The following is a 22,252-nucleotide window of genomic DNA, read 5'->3' as shown; positions in this document are numbered from 1 at the left end:
ATCATAGATAATGCACTGCTGCCAATCGGTCAATTGTCGGAGAAGGCTGCAGAAGCTCGAAATAAACATTTTTCAAGGGAAGAATGCAACCGTGATATTTATCAAAGATTGCTTCTTACTTCAGATCCACTCATAAGTAGTGAAAGATCGTTAAAGAAAACTTCACACAAGATGTTTTCCAGTGAAGTTATAGAACTATTAGAACCTGCCGAGCTCCACACACAATCATGTATTGAGCACGAAGAAGTCAAGATAGAAACATCTTTTAATAAGACAATTTAATTTATTTATAATTTTTATTTATTTATGATTTATGAAAATAAAAAGGGTTTTTATTATAAAATATATGTTTTTCTTATTTATTTTGTTAAATAAATACATATTTTTTTTAAATACTGCCTTTCGAAGCCATTAACGCCCAAAAATATTTTTGGCCGCCTAAATATTTCAAATCAACCACTGTGCGCCGTGATAAATTTTCTAAGAGTAGAGATTTCTTCATTCTCACAGAAAGTGGAGGTACCGTCCCTTACGTTGATAGAGGAAACCACAAAATTATTGAGTGAGGTCATGATCACATTGGCATTTCTGTTATGAATGGTGCACAAAAACAATAACATTGTAGCGTATCAAATTTCGGCAGAAAATATTTCTGAAGAAAACGCAGTAGAGGAAGGTCTTTTTGGAGGATAACAGATTTCTGCAGAAAATTAAAACGATAACATTGTGCCAATGTTGTGATGCTTCCGTGCATTGTATTGAAAAGAAAGCCGAGGAGCTATGAATCATATTGTACGTTCTGCTTCAAGAGTAAACGTTCTGCTATAACCACCCAAAGTAAACTCTTATCTGTACTACAAACTAAAGTTGTACGCTGTTGCGGTCAAATAACATTTGTAGTTTTAGAAGACTTAAATCCAAAGCTAAGGTATTTCATTCGTATATATATTTACAGTTGGGCGCATAGCATGCTGCGCCAATAATTACGTCGTTTAGTATGTGTTTGATAAACTGCGACGTAGGCGTCATAATTAGGATTTAAATTAGCTGAAATAAACAATAAAGCGACCATAATTTACTCAGTCAAAATTTAACGCTTGAGGTGTATAGTCAGTCGGTGGGATGGATTCCCTAGAATATTTTATTTTCCTAATACTCGTTAGCATAGTTGGATGCCGTAAGTTTGTTCATTTATTGTTATCGATATGGCAAATTAATTTGACAATATTTTTCCAATAGAAGAACAATGCCTTACCCCAAACGAAACCAAGGGATTCTGTGTTCATTACACACAATGTGAATTTTTGAACAAATGGAATGTTCAATACAACAATAACTTGCCACCACATCTAAAGGAATATATTAGGCAAGCACAATGTTCCGGTCCGTTTGAAAAGGAGGTGAGTATTTATTAAACTTTTTTTACATTTTTTCTCGCCGTTTTTTTTTCATAATATTAAAAAATGTTAATATTACTATCTAATATTCTAGATACGATATTGCTGTGAAAATGAAACGCAAACGAAGCCGCAAATAATAACAACGACAAATACTCCCTGGTCCGATGCATACAAACCCCCATCAAATGAAGTGACTTCAACAGCCGGCTCAACTACAACTCAACGATCTATTCCCAATCAATTGAATATAGCAGGTATTTTAATACATTTCCTATCAATTGAAATTAAACGATTTCTCATTAAACATGTTAAACGTTGATCAGAAGAACCGTGTCTTACCCCTCTTAACATCAGTGGATTTTGTGTACATTATTCGCAGTGTTCCTTGCGGAACGATTGGATTCAAAAGTATGGAGACAATTTGCCAGTGCATGTTCAAGACTATTTAAATAAAGCAAAATGTTCCAGCGATCATGAAACGGAGGTAAGTAAAGAAGTTGGGCGGTTTAGACCTAAGAGATACATTGAAAAATTAGGAGTCTACCGAAGTCCCACGCATCCAACCATTATGCTATGTTTCACGGGTGGTTAGGCCGATCTTCGGGCATATTAGGATGTTGTTTTTGTGGCAGACGAAGGCAAAGCTTGGCAACTAGTATATATACGCAATTCATCAGATAAATGTATATGCGAAACTATGTCAGTTAATTGAAACTCCAAATTTTTCCTATAGCCCTGCTTGGTAATCCCATTTTTCAATGTTCACAAATACTATGGTAAGTTTTATTCCTACGTCATTAGTACTTGCTCTTCTATATCAGAAGATTTTGACAAGTTGATGGTGACTCAGAACGCTAAGACGCCGGCAACCTTGACACTCAGTTGTCGGGGACCCAGGTTCGAATCCCAGCCTGGCTCATGCTGAAATTATTTTTTATACCCTCAGCCTTTAGGCTAAAGAAGGTATTTACACTTTGATACGACCAAAAATGTGCCTCATCGATATAATGGTTTTAGACCCCAAGTATTTTACTACGATATCCGTTTCAGACAATTTTGAGTAGATCTAGCAATGTCCGTCCGTCTGTCTGTCTGTCTGGCAGGCTGGTGCGCACGATAACTCTCGAACGGATCAATCGATTCGGTTCAAATTTTGGGTATCGAAATATTTTGTCAGATTCGATTTAAGTTCGAAGATGGTTCGATATTCCCTACAAGAGTTATCGTGCGCACAAGTTTTGCGACAATTTTTGAACATTTGTGGGGGAGGTACCTGAAGGAGTGGAGCTATATGCACTCCTTCAGGTACCTCCCCCACAAATGTTCAAAAATTGTCGCAAAACTTGTGCGCACGATAACTCTTGTAGGGAATAACCGATTTGGTCCATACTTTGCACATCGTGTAATTTCTACCAAACTTAGATGAGGTTCCAATATGAACTCAATCGGTCCACTCCTTTGGGTATCTCCCACACAAAATTTCGGAAAAGTTCAGTTTAGGACCTGGTCTCGAATCGCTTTGATTTTTGTTTACGCAAAATGTATTCGCTGTCCTCCATACGACGCTGTAAGTTTCATTAGGGGCAAGATCATACTTCTTGAGAAAATAGCCTGAAAGTTACAAAAAACCCTATGACACCTTGTGTGGTGGATGGAGCGCAAGATAACACTGGAACGGATCTGCCGATTCGGTCCAAAATTTGGCTTTCGTAATATTTTGTCCAAACTTAGTTCAAGTTCAAAGATGGAGTATATCGGTCCACTCCTTCCGGTACCTCCCCCACAAAAGTTCGAAAATGTTCGGAACATTTGTGCATACGATAACTCTTGAAGTAAGTAACCGATTTGGTTCATACTTTGCACATTATGAAATTTCTACCAGACTTAGATGAGGTTCCAATATGGACTCAATCGGTAAACTCCTTCGAGTACCTCCCAAACAAAATTTCGGAAAAGTTCATTTTAGGACCTGCTCTCGAATCGCCTCGGTTTTTGTTGTAACCTCTTGTATTCACTGTCTCCTATACGAAGGTACAAGTTTCCTCAGGGGCAAGTCCATACTTCCTGAAAAAATAGCCTGAAAGTTGAAAAACCAAGCCTATGACACCATGTTTATGGGTGGAAGCTCAAGATAATTCTCGACCGCAAATGCCGATTCCGGCCAAACTTTGGCCTTCGTAATATTGTTTCCAAACTTAGTTTAAGTTCGTAGATAATCCATATCGGTCCACTCCTTCAGGTACCTACCCCACAAAAGTTCAAAAATATTCGGAAAAATGTGCGCACGATAACTCTTGATGGGAGTGACCGATTTAGTCCATACTTTACACATTCTCATAATATCTACCAGATATAGATCAAGTTCGAATATGGACTATATTTGTCCACTCCATCCCGTACCTCCTACACAAAATTTTGGATAAGTTCACTTTAAGACCTCCTATTGAATCACTTTGTTGACGCAACTTTTTGTTGAAGCAACTTACATTCGCTCCCTCAATTACGATGGTAAAAGTTGTTTCAGGGGCAAGTCCATACTTCTTGAGAAAACAGGCCGAAGGGTGTAAAAACCCCCTATGGCACCCCCATGGTCTATGTCGGTCCATTCCTTTAAGTACCTTTTCCGCAAAATTTTTGAACTTAAATCCTAATCAACATTTTCGTCGGTTCATACGACCAAAATTTTGAAACCCCCTAAACACATACGTTTTTTGAGAAAAAAATGTTTCAATTTGCACAGGCTGAGGGTATATCTCTGTCGGCACAGCCGACTGATACTTTTTTACTTGTTATTTTTGCCTTATTAAGGCGATGGTTAATTATAGTGACATTATATATAATAAAAAATAACTTCAGCATGAGCCAGGCAGCGATTCGAACCCGGGTCCACGACAACTGAGTGTCAAGGTTGCCGGCTAATACCGAAATTCGGGTGGTACCGTCCTATGGGCGCAAATATGAAACAATTGGTGGGAATTACTATAACGAAGAAAGATTTAAAAATAAAACAAATTTATAATTTATTCTGTCATTTAGGTATAGATGGTGGTGGTGTGGGTGGCAAACGTCAACTTTATAAACATTCATAATTATCAATGGCAAAAAAATCATCGGTCATTAAGATCGACTCTAACGAGAAATTAATTAGCAATTATTCTTTTGTTTGCTGTTTTAGGACCGTCTTTGTTGTGAACTAAAGATGGACATAGAACCAAAAATAGAAACAACGACTATCGGAATAACGCCTTGGAAATGGTGGAATAGAAATAGGATAACGGTTATCAGATCACAACCGTTGGTACGAACCACGAAAATACATGTTCCTGATCAATTGAATATGGAAGGTACTTTATAATCATCATTAAAAAGTGCATATACACAATTTTAAACGTTATTTATGTGCAGAAGAACGATGCCTTACCCCGCATAATCGCAATGGATTCTGTGTTCAATATTCGCAATGTCCCCTCCTACACGATGGGAATAAACAGTATAATGGAAATTTACCCGATAATCTTAAAAACTACATAGAAGATGCGAAATGTTCCAAAGATCATGAAACTGTGGCACGTATTAACTAGTAACGACAGTATATATTATAAGACATTTAAACTAGTCTCTTTTTATCGTATCAAACATATCTTACTTGATTCTGAAACATGTTTATCAACATTAATCGTAATCTTAGTGGGGACTAATAATTGTTAGACATCGGATTTTTGCATGTTTTTTATTTCTTATCCGATTGGACTCAAATTTTGGATCTAGGCGTTTTAAGTGAAAATTTTTCGATATTTGGGGTCATATCAAAAACATGCAAAAAATATGCAGAAAATATGCAAAATATATGCAAAAAATATTCAAAAAATATGCAAAATATGCAAAAAATATGCAAAATATGCAGAATATGCAAAAAATATGCAAAATATGCAAACAGATTTTGGTCGAAAATCGTCATTTAAAGTTGGAAAACCCGTAAAAAATAACTTAAAGTGTTCAAAACTAAGACTGTTGTCCGTTTAATGTCGATTTTTTTCAGCAGATTATTATGTTATTGAGACCGTTTACGATAGTGTGGTGTAGGGTATAAAAGAATGGTATTGTAATACCATTTTTTTATTATTAAACTATGCAAAAACATTAAATTTGATAAAATATCAAACGTTCTATGTAAAAATCAATATTTTCTTTGTCATAATTTGTAGCAGTGGGCTGTTTTTGTTCAAAGGGAATAAATCGATGACGGATTTTTTTAGGCGGCACCCGCATAAAGTGTTTAGTTTGGTCAGATTTTATGACTGTCAAAGTTTGAGCACAATTGGAATATGTTAACACGTGCCACTAGGGCCTCAAAGTTATGAAAATCTCGATTGTTTGGCTATTTATCGATTTCGGCGACCCATTTCTCTGGAATGGTTAAAGCTTTTTGTCCAAATTAAGCAATAAATTAAAGGCCATTCTGTTCTTAATATTTCTTGCTGAAAAACAAAATACGTAAATATTACTGATTTCGAGATAATAAAGCCAATGTCTCGAAAAACGTGCGAAAATGGAGACTATTAAAATTTTTTTTCTTAATTTTTATCAATTTTTGGAATGAAAACAAACGTCTTTTACATTTTGTTCTAAAAAAAATTTATTCGAGAGTCAGACATCATGTGCTTTTGGAGCTTTTTACTTGAAGAACGCTCTGCTATGTAGTTCGCAACTTTCAAGTTGTTTACCATCCTTTGCGCCTCCTGGAAATTCGGAGTTAATGTTTTATCTCTTGAACGACAAGAATTATGCCAAACCCTTTTCTAGGATTTTCGGCAGTTGCTGTTTTGGAAGTTTGGATCGAATATTTTTGAAGAAATTTGAATCTTTGCTTTGTGAAGATTTTTGTCGCCTTTTTGCTCTTTACGGCGTTTTGCACCGTTGGATCAAACAATGCCAGGTCAGCAAGTTCTGGACTAAGATACCACAGATTATTAATTATGTTGTTATTTCCTTTTTCTGAAATTTGTGTGTCAATGTTTTCATATTTCAATACGTTTTCAATGAGGTCTAGGTCTTGTTTTGATGCTAAACGTATCGTAGGATCTGAAGAACCATCTGTCCCGAAAACAATCAAGCGTGGCTTCAAGAAAATCGTAACTATGCAATTGTCATTGGCGGTGGACCCCTATAAGGTGTATAGGAACGTTACTAGTATCACCATGGCTACAGTAGAAGCTATCGGAGAGGATCCTTACAAATATAAGATCTCTAGAAATTTTATCCAACAGCGAAGAATAAACCGTGAAAAATAAACTCAACAGCTATTACCAAATATTCTCAAAACAGAGAAGAAAAAACGGGTTGCTGTTCTGGTATCACATGGGGGTAAAAAAAACAACTCCTAGGCGTTCCTGAAACTTACAGTAGCTCATGGGAGAAACAAGAACTAGCTGTGTACAAATGCCAGCTCGAGCAGATGTTAGGTTGAGAGCTTCTGTACCACCGTAACTTGTTAGAAAATTGTTGAGAGGGATTTTTGACTGCAAGTTTGGAAGCACATCCGGACATCAAACAAACATATTCAAGCGATTTCTATAAGAATAGTCTGCGATTGACAAATCCAAGTTCGAAGTAGGCGAGAGTGTTTTAAAACTACTGCCCAGCCCACTTCCCAAGAACAAGAGGCCGTAGAAGCACCTTGCGTTTAAATCGTTCGAGACTGGTCGCCCTCAGAATGTTTTTTCTTTTTTATTTATTTATTTGGTATCCCACACGACAACAATGAACAAGATAATGTTTATATAGATATAATATAGGATATATTGGGTAAACATTATCAATAGGTTAAAAAGAAATAGAGACAATAGATTGAGTTTAATACAAAAAATATTGAAAACGATATTCAGAAATATTTTTAGGTCCAAAACAAGACCTAAACCGAATTGAAGATTTACTTAATACGAAAGGCATTCACAAACAAATATCAGATAAAGGAAATAACAAAATGATAAATCATATGTGGTACCTTAGTCCTGAACTTATTGGTCTGGCATTGTTTGATCTGATAGATCCAAAAGACGACAAAAAAAGATAGAAATTTCTCCAGAAATAATCGATCCAAACTTACAAAAACCAACTGCGAAATTCCTAGAAAAAGGTTTACCAGGCATAATTACAAGTGAGACTTAATTGTTGTTCAAGAAATTAAACTTTAACTCCGAATTTCTTGAAAAAGATCCTGCAATTTGACCACAGAACATCAATTACCAGGAGGGGTAAAGGATGGTAAATAACTTAAAAATTGTGAGCGACATAGCAAGGAGTAGAGTTCATCACGAAGTTGTCATCTGTACCCAGATGGCTCCTAAACCACATTACGTCAGTCCCTTAATGCCCGTAATTTCAACGCGTAGTTATCTATGAGTTCACAGATACATATCTCCCGTGTAAGCAACATTTTATAATTTCAACGCATAGGTAACGTTACCGAGTCAAAAACGGCCGTGTTACTTACACCAAGGATTTTACCTGGTTAATCGTTGCCAATGTGTTAAAAGTTGTAAAACACTTCTAAGTGGCAATGATTTGGCGAAATCATGAATGAAAATCACCAATATTACCACATGATTTCAAAATTTACACGCCTCGGTAAATTGCATGTAGAAATTACCAAACGCTTAGGGGAAAAAACTAATAGGTAGCTACCTACCCGTTTACCAAGACGTTGAAATTACGGGCATAAGTAAATTAAAATATGTATGAACAAAATAAAAGTAAGCGTTTGTCATTGAAGCCATACAATGAATGTACAAATGTCCGTCTTTGTAAACAAAAATTGCATTTGAAAAGGGAAACGTTTGATGGATAGCGATGCCATTCCACGGCCGATATGTCTGATGAGTCTTTACAAAAGGCGAAACATGTCACATAATGGTGGTTGTGGGGGTTCGAATCTTCGGCTTTCCCTTTTCACTTGCAAACATCATCGGTCATTAAGCTCGACTCCAACGAGAAATGAATTAAAATTAATATTAAAATAGATCTTCGCCCTTATAGGCAACATTTTCAAATAAAGTAAAATATATTCGTTTTCATTCGCAAAAATTTGATAATATAGGAAGAAAAATCTTAAAATCTAACAATACTGAAATGTTTAAGCGGCTCCCCGGCAAAAGAAATCGATTTGGTCCTTTGAGTTAAAACCAGCCCAATGCTACAAATTAAATTAAGATGCTACAAAAAAGAAAATATTGCATTTTACATAAAACGTTTGCTATTTTATAAAATTTTATATTTTTACATAGTTTAATAATAAAAAAATGGTATTACGATACCATATTTGTATACCCTACACCACACTGTAGTAAATGGTCTCAATAACAAATTAATCTGCTGAAAAAATCGACGTTATACGGTCAACAGTCTTAGTTTAGAACACTGTTATGTATTTTTTGATGGGTTTTCTAACTTTAAATGACAATTTTACGACTTTTATGACGATTTTCGGCCAAAATCTTTTTGCATATTTTGCATATTTTTTGAATATTCTGCATATTTTTTGCATATTTTGCATATTTTTTTTGCATATTTTGCATATTTTTTTTTGCATATTTTGCATATTTTGTGCATATGCAAAATATGCAAATATGCAAAATAAATACGAAATATGACCCTGCCATTGAATTTATTTCTTTGAAACGAATTTTGGTCCAATCAGAATCTTCGTATCTTTAATATTAAAAAATATGCAAATATGCAAAATCCGATGTCTAATAATTGTATAATTAAATATAATTATTAACATATAATTTATGCATTCTATAGTTTCCGTTTTCCATTTTAGGTTCGTATTTGTTGTGAACTGGAGATAATTCCGACTATCGGAATTATGCCTAGAAACGCTCGCATACATGGGCTAAGAAATTTCACATCCATATCAGCGGAACACACAAAGGAAAACCATGTTCCTGATCAATTGAATATAGAAGGTACTCTCAAATTATTATGAAAATTACCACTAAAACGTCGATGCAATTTCTTGACAGATGTTTTAGTATATTAAACGTCAAACACGGTATTAAACGATATTAAACTCAAGGTATAGTCTAAACTATACTGTAATAAGCTTTGTAAGCTTTGTTCCAGAACTAAAAAGTTTTTAAAATGTTTACCTCTCCTACATATTTTACCCGTAAAAGCGTTCCCGTATACAAAAATATTGTAAAATGTTCACTTCTCTTTAAACAAAAATGGCGCTGAATGGCGCACTCTTTAAAAACTTTTTACACGACAAATTTGTGTGAGAACAATTGTTTTACAGTCCTCTCTTTTACGAGTTTTACTAACAACAAGTAAAAAAGTGTCAGTCGGCTTTGCCGACAGATATATACCCTCAGCCAATGTGAAGCGAAACTTTCACCTCCGGATAGATCGAATGTATTTAAGGTCTCCTCAGAATTTTGTTGCCCTTTTTGGACATTTGAACTTGCCGCCAAAAATGTGGATTAGGTATTAACTGTACTAAGACACAAATGTTGAACATTTGCAACGCAGGTACCCTTAGGGAGGACCGATATGGGCCATTTTAGAAGTTAAACTAAATTTTGATAAAATATTAGGAGATCCAAAGTTTGGACTAGTATTTTAGTGACATTTTTTAATTATTGGGGAGAAGTACCGAATGTTGTGGACCGGTATTGCTCATGAAACTAAGTTGGATTTGGAAGACCAAATGTTGGATCAAATCGGTTGAACAGTTCGAGAGTTATCGTGCTCTCCGACCGCCACATATACTCGTAGTGACATAGGAGTTTTTTACACCTTTCGGGCTGTTTTCCCAAGAAATATGGACTTGCCCCTGAAAAAACGTTTACCGTCGTAATGGAGGTAGCGAATGCAAATCGATTAAACAAAAATCAACGTGATACGAGAGCAGGTCTTAAAGTGAACTTATCCGAAATTTTGTGTGAGAGGAAGGAGTAGACAAATATACTCCATATTCGAACCTGATCTATATCTGGTAGATATATTAGTATGTGCAAAGTATGGATTTAATCGGTCACTCCCTTCAAGAGTTATCGTGCGCACAATTTTCCCGAACATTTTTGTAGTATTGTGGGGGATGTACCTGAAGGAGTGGACTGATATAGCCCATCATCGAATTTAAACTATGCTTTGATAAAATATTACGAAGGCCAAATTTTGGACCGAATCGACAGATCCGTTCGAGAGCTATTTTACGCTCCAACCACTACACACGGTGTCATATTGGTTTTTTGCTCCTTTACGGCTATTTTCTCAGGAAGTATGAACTTTCCCCTTATGAAACTTGTACCGTCGTATGGGGGGAAGTGAATACAAGTTGTTGCAACAAAAATCAAAGCGAGTCGAGAGCAGGTCCTAAACTGAACTTATCCGAAATTTTGTGTGGGAGGTACCCGAAGGAGTGGCCGTTTAAGTCCATATTGAAACCTTATGTAAGTCTGGTAGAAATTTCACGATGTGCAAAGTATGGACCAAATCGGTTACTCCCTTCAAGAGTTATCGTGCCCACAAATTTTCCGAACATTTTGGAACTTTTGTGGGGGATGTACCGAAAGGAGTGGACCGATATAGCTCATCTTCGAACTTAAACTATGTTTGGACAAAATATTGCTATTGCCAACTTTTGGATCAAGTCGGTTCATCCGTTCGAGAGTTATCGTGCGCACCAGCCAGACAGACGGATTGCTAAATCGACTCCAAATTGTCTGAAACACATTTCGTCCAGACATACTTGGGGTCTAAAACCATTATTTCGATGGCAAAATACCCCTGAGTGATGTTGGCGACATTTCCTGAGTATTTCAGCATTGTAAAACTTCTCTGCAAGTGGTGTCTTAGGACACGCCGTTCGGACTCGGCAATAAACAGTAGTTCACATATCATTGAGCTAATATGAATCGGGGTGCACTCATTGATATGAGAGAAGTCTCCCTTGTCCCATCTGGGATGTTTGTGGAATAATTATTATTATTACTATCAAAAAGTACGGAGACGAGGCTATAATTTCTATTGCAGATACATACAATAGGTCTGTACGACAACCTAATAATTTGTACAAATTTTACTGAATGCAGTTCGATAGCTAAATTGTTTAGTAAAAGAGAGCGAGTTGGGAGAGATTTTTGGAGAGTTCTTTGCTGGGAAAATTATCGTTAACCCCTAATCTGATGTGCGCTTGATACAAACATGATATGGGCAACACATAAAGCCACACACATGTATCCACAAAAATATTTTCACAATAATTTGAATCCTACAGGTTCATCATACTCATTTTTATCACAGGTATTTTATAGTATCTAAGCAAAGTCATGCAACGATTTGAAATCTCTTGTTATAGGTCTCAACATTTTAAAAAATCAGAGCTGTGGTTTGGATAATGGCTATCGTATTGCCAACGGTAATAAAACTGATTTGGCAGAATTTCCATGGATGGCTCTGCTGAAATATGTCGGACCTTCAGGAGATGAGTTTCGTTGTGGTGGTACATTGATAACCCAACGATATGTATTAACTGCGGCACATTGTATTAATCGTAATTATCAAATGTAAGTATACATATGTACATTTATTATCCCAATATGAAATATAAGGCCAGTTGCTTAACCAAATTGATCCTTGACACTTCCAACCTCCGTGTACCGGCATGTGGCTTGTATTTATACGACGTTTTATAGGGCTCTCCATCGATCCTTGACACTTCCAACCTCCGTGTACCGACATGTGGCTTGTATTTATACGACGTTTTATAGGGCTCTCCATTTTTCACTTTTATGACAGGGCCAGTCGTCAATGCAGTCGTTGTAATTCGGTACGTTTAACGATGTCGAAGCACAGTTTGTCCAAATTCAATATTTTTTGACAAAAATGCTATTTTTTTAGTTCCAAAAAAATTTAATTGAAGTGATGAAAATTTCGTTGCTTGTACGTTATATTTGAAGTAACGGCAACTATATCATGACCTTTTTTGTTAAAAATACCCAAAATCGCAAGGGGAGTCCTCGAATTTGTTGCCCATATTATCACGAGTTATTAGAATTTATTAATGGTTCTTTTTGCTATCCGTTAGAGTGAAGCCTGACGTATTAAAATGCGCTTAGAAGTGACTCTATTTGTGTTATAGTTCTGTAGTTTTGTAAGTTCTTAGGTGTAGATTTTTAATTAGACCCTTTTCAATAGGAAGTTCCACGAGGCTCCATTGTTCTTATGGTACACAAATTTAGAGGAGCTCTCGAACTATCAATTTCTCAATAGATAAATTACGACGCAGGGGATTAGACCCCCTAGTTTATGTATTTTCAGAATTTTACCTATAATAACACTGTACAACAAAATTAATTTTTTCTCAAAATTATGGGAAAACCGAGTAGATTATGAAAGTAGAGCTAAAAATATGAGACACGCGTATCGGCGTTTTTTAAGTTTACATCGGAAAGTAACCAAAGTAGACGGGGCAAGTTCCGCCCATTTCTAGTTTTTTCGAAATATTCTAGTACCTTGCATTTTAGGTGTATAGTGTCTTTGGCAAATTTACTGAAGCGGATGAGGGATTTTTTTTAAAAATTTTAACCCTCATGCGTTTTATCAAAGGGGTCTTTTTGGTCTTTTAAAATTTTACTATAGGTCTCATAATACACCAAATCTGCAAATCTATCTAATCGCCAGGAATCGTTAAAAATGAAAAACACGTTTTGGGGTTAAAGTCGGTCTTCATCTGAGTTTATTCATGTATCATTCATATATCATGCAAATATAAGTATAAATGTTTCTGAATAAACATGAAAATAAAAAAAAAAAATTCTTCCGTATTTTATTCGAGTTGATAGATGAAAGTAATATGAAACTTGGTTCTAGGTGAAAAATGTCAAAAGAAGAAAAATTCTACACAAAATTTCACTATGAGTTTCAGAATAAAATAAATATGTAGCTATACTTTTTCTTAAGAAAATAAGATTAAAAATGTAAATGAGAGAAAGTCAAAAAATGTTAACATTGATTAAACGAAGGTTTGCACTATTATAATACGCGAAATATTGAAGAGTTGGACCAAATTAAGTGTTTTTGATCGAAACTCAAAAATGTGGCTAAAAAAGTTAATTTGCGCGGAACCTATGACCGCGTAAGTGAATAAAAATAAAAATAGGTAAAAACACGTTGAAGCAAACGAGTTTTTTTACGTTGTTATTCGATTGCTGGTCAAACCGTTTAAAGTACGGATATCTGCCCAAAGAAAAAATAGAAGAATAAAAAATAAAGATTACACTTCTAATGTACCACTTTTCAAAATTTCCAAAGCATCCACGTTTTAAGGATGCTGACATATTGAAACCAGACTTTAGGTGTTTTTTGTAGTTTTTATATAACAGGGACGCGCATACGGCTTTTTCTAAGAACCATTAATAGGATTAATGTACTCGCGATTACGCATAATTTGATATGTATACTGACGATGTAGCCCACACAGCATCACAGTAATCCACTGCTAAAGGCCAAAATTTAGTGCGATATTTTTTCGAAAAACCCTATTTTTTGGGTACAGTATTTACAAGATCCTTTCGATTGTGCTGGGACCCCAAGATATTTTAGTTTTTTTGGCGATCCGGATCACATAAATCATAGATCGTGAAAATCGATCCAGTAGAACGGCAAAAACAGCAACTGCAAGAACCGAAAAAATTGCCAAAAATTGTTTTGAAAATATTTGGGGATTTAATCGCGTTTTCTGTGGATCGTTTCCTTGTCAATGAAGAAACTGGCACATCAATCGCGTTTTAGCGTTTTTATAAGATTTTTTCTTATAATCAGAATTGAAACCGTCATAACTTTTGCGTGCAATAACCGAAATTCGTATCTCGAACAGATTTGAGAATGGGAATTTTTTCTCAACCCATGTACCAAAAATCTTTCATGTAGCATCAAATTTTTTTTAATTTTTTTCAAATGGAATATTAAAAAATTTGACTTTTCTTCATATACATATATATGTATATATATTAAAACAAGTATGAAAAGTCTATAGTCGGACGGAGCCGACCATGGGATATCCTATACCACTATCCCTGGACAATCGCTCTCCACGGAATTTATTTTCAATGGTTGTGAAAATTAAATTATCAAATATCAGAGATGTAATGAATAATACTTATTACCAAAACCAAAAAGTTATCTAGCATGACAAAGACATTTTTATAGCAGGAAAGGAAAACTTAGTTCACACAAACTAAAATGTAATGAAACTCACTTATGTAGTACTACTACTTCCGTTGTTTAACCGCTACGTTATTGAAATTTTTATTAATTTCACACAAAAGTTTCAGTCCATTTAACCCGCAAAGTATTATCTGATCTTCACGTTGGTTTGTACGCTTCTTCTTCATCATAAACTCAAACTTTGTTTAAAATTTTGCGGGTTATTATTTTGACCTACAGAGCCGCTACAAAATTGGTTAAAATTTTGTTTTTGGTCCATTTCATTCCCTGAACATTTCACGATCATCACCAAAAACTAATCACCTCTATTCTGGCCCGAACCCATCCTTCTTAAAAAATTCGTTACAATCGGTCCATAATTGCGGCCTTAAGCTTGTTTACAATTTTTAATGGACGGACGCACATCGCTAAATCGCTTTATCTCGTCGAGATATGAATTTTGGCATACCAAATAAGGGGTCTAGGACGAATATTTCGTGGTGTTACATAAACTTTTGGAGAGACAATATGTAGCATGGGATAAAAATGTGGTTCTCTACACAGAACCCATTATATATTAGGCAGTAGGCCCGTTATCTAGCAAACACTTTATTGCAATTTACATCAGAGGAAAGGTCAGTGGTTTTTTCCATATGTAGGCTACTTTGCGAAATATTGGGGGTCTCCGACGAATATTTCGCGGTGTTACATGCATTTTTACCAAAACAAACTTATAATACCCTTTTCCACATTGTGGTATAGGGTATAAAAAACGGCGTTAGGAAATAAGTCCCCAATGAAATAACTCCCCAAACTGAAAATGAAATAAGTCCCCAAAATTTTATACACAAAACAACAACAACTATAATTTAAATTTTTGGGGATTTATTTCAATTTTCTGGGGATTTATTTCATACAAAAATTTGGGGATTTATTTCATTATGAAATAACTCCCCAAATTTAGAAATGAAATAAATCCCCAAAAATTAATTTGGGGACTTATTTCATTTTTCTAAAATTGCAAATTATATCCCACTGGACTTACCACGCAGTCGTTGTGCTTTCTCATGTAGTTATTGCTTATCAAGTAGTTTTTTGAAGAGCGTCTACTGATTAGTATGGAAGTCGAAATTATTGCCGCTGAGAAAAAAGTTCGAAGGTATTATATATTCCAAGAATGATTTACACACAACACCTGCATTTGCAGCATAAAAGGTTGCAAATCAAGAGTGAATGTGGAAGATGGAAAGTTTGTTTAACAAAAAAATATGGAGCTTAATCATTAGAATGAAGAAGGAGTATATATAACTAAAAGCATAGGGAAATATGATTGTGAAAGTAAATCGTTTTCGATGAATTGTAGTACGAGTAGTTGTTTGTGGGAAAAAGGACGTGTCTTGGTATCAAGTTAAAAATTCGCGCGAATTTTTAACTTGAAACCAAGACACGTCCTTTTTCCCACAAACAACTACTCGTACTACCATTCATCGTATTTGATCGTAAATTATTTTGTTGTGAAAATAGGTTGATATTTTGGTATGAAACCAAAATTCGCGCGAATTTTTGTTTCATACCAAAATATCAACCTATTTTCACAACAAAACAATTTACATTCAAATTCTTAATATTTCAAAGAAATAGATAAGTCAACAGAGTTATTGGAAAACGTTAAGATAACGGTGAAAATCTTTTTAACTTGGATAATATATGAGAGAAACGGTATGTGTACAAATGTGGTACCAAAAGTAAATATTTCCCAAGAGGAAATTCGAAAAGTTTGTTTTTCAGATGAAAATAAAATCTTTGAAAAATAACTCAATTGCAGAACAAAATAACGCCTTCAAGTGGCCTTGTTGCCTAGAAAATTTGTATCTTAATTGATGTTGTATAACTGTATATGTTATCAATTACTATTTTTGCTGCATACGAACAAAAAAACATAACAATCGATGAAAGTTTTTGGGAAATTATTTCATTTTTAAAATTGGGGACTTGTTTCATAATGAAATAAGTCCCCATATTTGGGGAGTTATTTCATTTTATTTTGGGGAGTTATTTCATTTCGTTGGGTAGTTATTTCATTTAAATTTTTGGGGACTTATTTCATTATGAAATAACGCCCCAAATTTGGGGACTTATTTCATTTTCAGTTTGGGGACTTATTTCATTGGGGACTTATTTCGTAACGCCTAAAAAACAGAAGCTTGGTAGTAGTTCGATCATGTATGAACTCGAATCGTATTAGTGATATTGTAATATAATGCCAATAACACAACAATGCTATACCTCAAATATATCATTGAAAAACAAGTGAGAAAAGGCTAAAGTCGGTACGGGACCGACTATGTGATACCATACACCACTACCTCTGTGCATAATCTTTTTCACTCGAAAACATTTCTTTTAGGGAGATACGAAAGTTTTCACCTATCTGGCTTTTATACCAAATGACTTAAGGCGAACTGAACCAAAAAAATTAATATTTAATTTTATATTTGACTACTATCGACATCACCAACATCAATAATCTTCTAGCTCGTGATGATCCGATCAAAATTCCGACCTGTAGTGTGATTGCAGAAAAAGTGGAAAAAATGGATGTATTGCCGATTATTGCGATATCTCTATTATTTGACCACCTACGCCAACCTACTTTGCATAATTTTAAAGATGAAATTTTCTACTTTCTTAGCCAGGCTTTGCTTTTAGATGGTCCCCAACCAAAAGTGTGATATTCGTCATTATTATTAAAATCGCAAAAACGAAAATTTGGATTCTATTAGCGACTATTGCGATATCTTCGTAGTTTGCTTTTGGAATGTCCTCAACCAAAGCTGTGATATTCGTCATTATAATTAAAATCGCATAAATGAAAAGTTGGGTTTTATTTGCGACTATTGTGATATCTTCGCTGTTTGATCACCTACGAGAACCTGCTTAACATCATAAAAAGGTGATATTTTCTACTTTCATTGACAGGTTTTGCTTTTGGTATTCCCCTTATATAAGCTGAGATATTCGCTTTGGAAAAAAACGTTGTATTTTTATCCAAATACGTTTTTTGCCCATTCCGACCGCTAAATATTGTCCGACCATCACCAAAATCTTCTTCCTCTGTGAGACCCCAATTAACCTTAAAAATTTCGTGACGATCCGATCAAAATTGCGACCTGTAGCGTGATTTCCAAAAAAAATGATTAAATGGGATGTATTACCGACTATTGCGATATCTCCGTTATTTGGTCACATACGCCGACCTAGTTTGCACCATTGTAAAGATGGAATCTTTTACTGTCATAGTGAGGCTTTGCGTTTGGAAGCTCCCCAACCAAAGCTGTGATATTCGTCATTATAATTAAAATCGCAAAAATGAAAATTTGGGTTTTATTTGCGACTATTGTGATATCTTCGTTATTTGATCACCTACTAGAACCTACTTTCCATCATTTGAAAGGTGATATTTTCTGCTTTCATTGTCAGGTTTTACTTTTGGTATACCCCATACAGAAGCTGAGATATTCGCTTGGAAAAAAAAACGTTGTCTTTTTATCCACTTAAGTTTTTTGCCCATTCCGACCCCTGAATATTATCCGACCATCACCAAAATCAATAGGCTTCTTCCCGTCCGGGGCCCCCATCAAAATCCAAAATTTTGTGACGATCCGATCAAAATTGCGACCTGTAGCGTGATTACAAGGTTCAAATCGTCTCAGCTCGTCGAGACATTCATTTTGGTATATATACGTATGGGTCTACGACCATTATTTCGATGCGTTACAAACTTTTTGGCCAAAACCAAATTATAATACCCTCCCCACATAGTGGTGTAGGGTATAATAAAATCAAATAGGTTATTACTTTTTATGCTAGAAAATGTTGTAATTACTCAAAATACCCAAAACATCTTAAGAGATTAGACATTGTCAAAGTGTGAAGAACGGAATGCATGACTCTGCGTAGACTCTGCCGGGTGGTGTCTGTTACCAGATTATCTTGCTCGTCTCTAAAGGAGGATGTACTACAGGCACCAAAGCCATCAGTTGTATGTTTCACTCAATGATCGAATTTTCGGACTTCATGTATAACTCCGTGCATTCCAATTTGTGCACACTTTTCCATTTGTGATTTTTTCCGCTGTCCAACTTCCACGTTGTGTCTTTCCGTACCTTTGAATACATCTGGTATGTATCTTTTTTACAACAAGGAAGTCATCTGAGTCGATGTTTGTTACTTGTATAGGTCGAACATCTTACCTTTCATATATCTCAATGTAATAAATTTGGTTTTTTTGTGATCACCTGATAGCCACGTTCGTATTTCGTTCAATTGAACTAGTTATTTCATGAATCGCACAACTTCATATTTCTAATTTGTTTTTTTTTTTCTTACCTTTTTACAGAGTTGCTGTACGGCTGGGCGAATATGATATTTCCCAACTAGAAGATTGTATGAAAAAGGGACCAATAACTCGATGTAATCCACCAGTGGAAGATGTTGGTGTAGAAAACATAATAATACATCCCGAATATAGTAAACGCTATCGTATAAATGATATTGCCCTGATCAAATTGAATCAAACTGTAACGTTTAAAGGTAAGGCAATCACGGTGCGCCTTTACTAACTTTAAATGAAAGGTGCTTACAAGGCTAGTTTTGTTAGATTTTAAGATTGCCAAAGTTTGAGAATTATCGGAATATGATAACACGTGCCACTTTAACCTCAAAGATTCCATAATAATTTGTATAGGGCCAAAGCTGAACTTTCACGAAATTGGTCTAAAGGCCACATTTATTGTCCAATCGAAGAGAAAATTTTACCAGTTCATTTTTTGGCTAAACAAGTAATCATACCAACAACATTGAAAATCTGCTGGATTGTAATGTTAGCAAAATCATGAAAACCTTAAAAACTAAAAATGTGAACTTTGGCCGCAATTTATTTAAAAGGCGCTCCGGCGATTTTTTTCTTGTTTTTGAATTTTTCTTTTAAAGTTAAAGTTAAGGTTTGTTTTCATTTAAAGTTAGTACGGCACTATTTTATAAGGAGGCGATACAGCCAGTGCATTGTCTTAATTTGAACTTATATATCTCAAAATGGTAAAACCTACGAAAATACCATAAAGGTCAGTCTTGTAGAGAATTTTCACTGATACAACATTTTTTTGGCCCTATTTTGATACGACTTGCGATTTCTAAGCAAAATCGTGAAAACCTAAAAACCACTAGAAATTTGAACTTTGGCCGCAATTTATTAAAAAAACGCTCCGTTCTTTGGATTTTTCTCATCTATATCTAGTTTCAGACTCAGCAAAAACTTCACAGGTGTAAGCACATTTCATTTAAAGTTGGTTAAGGCGCACCGTGCTATTGAATACCTATAGGTATTCGAAAACAAGAATAACAATTTTAGTTGTATATTTTGTTTCTCCACTTTAATGATAATATAATAATTTTCTTTTTCTACAGAACACATTAAACCGATATGTTTGCCCAATGATTTGAGTTATGCTCAGCCTCAACCTGATACGGATTTAATAATATCCGGATGGGGACTGACAGAACATGGTTTGTAGGATGCTTATTTGTTTTTTTAATTTAATTTTAATATATAAACGACTGTCATCTGATCTTTAGGATACACTTCGAATGTTCTGCTTAAAGCCCAAATACAACAATTCCCAATATCCAAATGCAATGCCGATTATTCAAGACAGTACAACGAAAAGCAATGTTTGTGTGCTGGTGACGAAGAATTTGGCCGTGATACCTGCAAGGGTGATAGTGGTGGACCACTAATGCAATTTGCTCCATACAATGGTAAAAAACGTTTCATTCAATATGGTGTCGTTGCATTAGGACGTGATCGCTGTAAATTGAATGATACTTTGTCCGGTGTCTATACAAATGTAAGCCATCATATGCCATGGATAACGCATATCATTGTAAGCTAAAATGTAAGTTGATGCAATTTGAAATTTCCAATGCTCGAATATCAAAAGGAAAATAAAAAAATAATTAAAAACATACATTTGGCTTGAATTACTGAAATCAGTCTCGTATTCTAACCCAGCAAAATAAATTGGAAGTAGTGCAATGTAGACTAGTTCTTTCACGGCATGTTTTTATGCAGTTCAAACGGAGTCGTGAAAAAGGCACTCCATTCCTCACATTTTAACCGCATTTGGATGCAATCCAAAGAATCACATCCATTTGTCACATTTTAACAACATCCGGAGGCAGTTCAACGGAGTCGTGAAAAAGGCACTCCAATTCCTCACAATTTAACAGCATCCGGCTGCAGTGCAAACGGAGTCGTGAAAAAGGCACTCCGTTCACTACATTTTATTAGCAGTTGTTAGAGATCCCTACATGTACATAAATCAGGTTGTACATCTCTACAGGCAGCGGAATACATTTCCAAAAAGAGATAATCGTGTTAACATTTCCAAACATTTGTTAATACAAACTAAATAATATTTAATTTGTGAACATTTTTCCGGTAACTCGCGAGAAGAAAATTTCCCAATTGAGGTCCTGTTGGAGTACATGTCGAAATCTTAACTGGTGATGGGAAGACAATATCAAACCCATTTAGCAGATGAAGCAAAAGCACTTAAGCTTGGATTAAATGAAGAGCGGAGGAAACACACATGTTTGCGATTGAATTCAATAGAGAATTTACATAATTTGTGTTAATTTAATAAAGTTATTAATATTTTTGTTTTACACAAATAATAAATGCATTTTATCTTGTTATTCAAAACACGTGCTCTGGACTGCCTCCTATTCTACCCCAAAGGGTCAGTTTAAATGCAATGCCAAAGGGTCAGTTAAAATGCAGTGCCAAAGGTTCAGTTAAAATGCAATGCCAATGGGTCAGTTAAAATGCGGTGCAATGGAGTGCCTCTTTCCGGGGTCACTCCCTTGTAAAAATCATGAGTGAAAATGCATAATTTGATGCACTTCCAAATCACTTGTACATATCATTTAACTGCCTCTTTGGAGGCAAACTTTTCGCTGGGAATATTTTGGGTTTTTACAGTGTTTTATTTAACTTGCTTTGGTGTTTAGTTTTTCTTAGTTCAAATCCATTAACTCATTTTCCACACAGTTGCAGTTGGCCAAACGAACAAAAACATTACACACTTTTCAGATTTGAATGACCATACATGAATATGAAACCAAAACCAATATGGGTTCACTTTTTTTCTTATAGCCCCCATATAGCGGTACCACCCGATTTAAAGTACTTTAAGGATTCTATATTCAATTTTAGGCCGAATTGAATTGTAATTTGGCATTTGGGGTTCCCAATGGTACAGAAACTTCCTCACCAAAAATGTTGGACATAGGTCAAGGTTTTGGTATAGCCTCCATATAGCGCTACCACCCGATTTCAAGTATTTTAAGGATTTTATCTTCATTTTCTAGCCGAATTGGCTGTCACTTGGCATTTGGAGTTCCCAATGGTACAGAAACTTCCCCAACAAAAATTGTGGACATAGGTCCAGGTTTTGGTATAGGTATTATATAACGGTATCACACGATTTCAAGCATTTTAAAGGTTTTATCTATATTTTCTGCTTAAATTAAAAAAAATTAATTACTGAAAAGTTAAAAATAAAAAATAATTTAAAAAA

At 35.1% G+C, this 22,252-nt stretch overlaps 1 protein-coding gene across 2 annotated transcripts; it reads left to right on the top strand.

The window, feature by feature from the left end:
* Window positions 1-905: 905 nt before the first annotated feature.
* On the top strand, window positions 906-21,351 carry LOC141389981 (serine protease grass-like). 2 transcript variants are annotated; one of them, XM_073962346.1, is made up of 11 exons: window positions 906-1,177; window positions 1,240-1,400; window positions 1,492-1,654; window positions 1,727-1,884; window positions 4,576-4,744; window positions 4,806-4,966; window positions 9,223-9,367; window positions 11,764-11,971; window positions 19,012-19,205; window positions 20,079-20,177; window positions 20,247-21,247. In XM_073962346.1, the coding sequence occupies exons 1-11, from the start codon at window positions 1,123-1,125 to the stop codon at window positions 20,561-20,563; spliced, it is 1,830 nt and encodes a 609-aa protein (XP_073818447.1). In that variant the 5' UTR covers window positions 906-1,122; the 3' UTR covers window positions 20,564-21,247. The 2 variants fall into 2 exon arrangements, with proteins under 2 accessions (XP_073818447.1, XP_073818446.1); XM_073962345.1 differs by having other exon boundaries at window positions 908-1,177; window positions 1,724-1,884; window positions 20,247-21,351.
* The last annotated feature ends 901 nt before the right edge of the window (window positions 21,352-22,252 follow it).

Source organism: Musca autumnalis, unplaced genomic scaffold (genome assembly GCF_047663935.1).
Source record: "Musca autumnalis isolate F117 unplaced genomic scaffold, ASM4766393v1 scaffold_1, whole genome shotgun sequence".
Classification (NCBI taxonomy): Eukaryota; Metazoa; Arthropoda; class Insecta; order Diptera; family Muscidae; genus Musca; species Musca autumnalis.
Note: the sequence above shows the minus strand (reverse complement) of the source record. Positions and strands in the feature narration are given on the sequence as shown.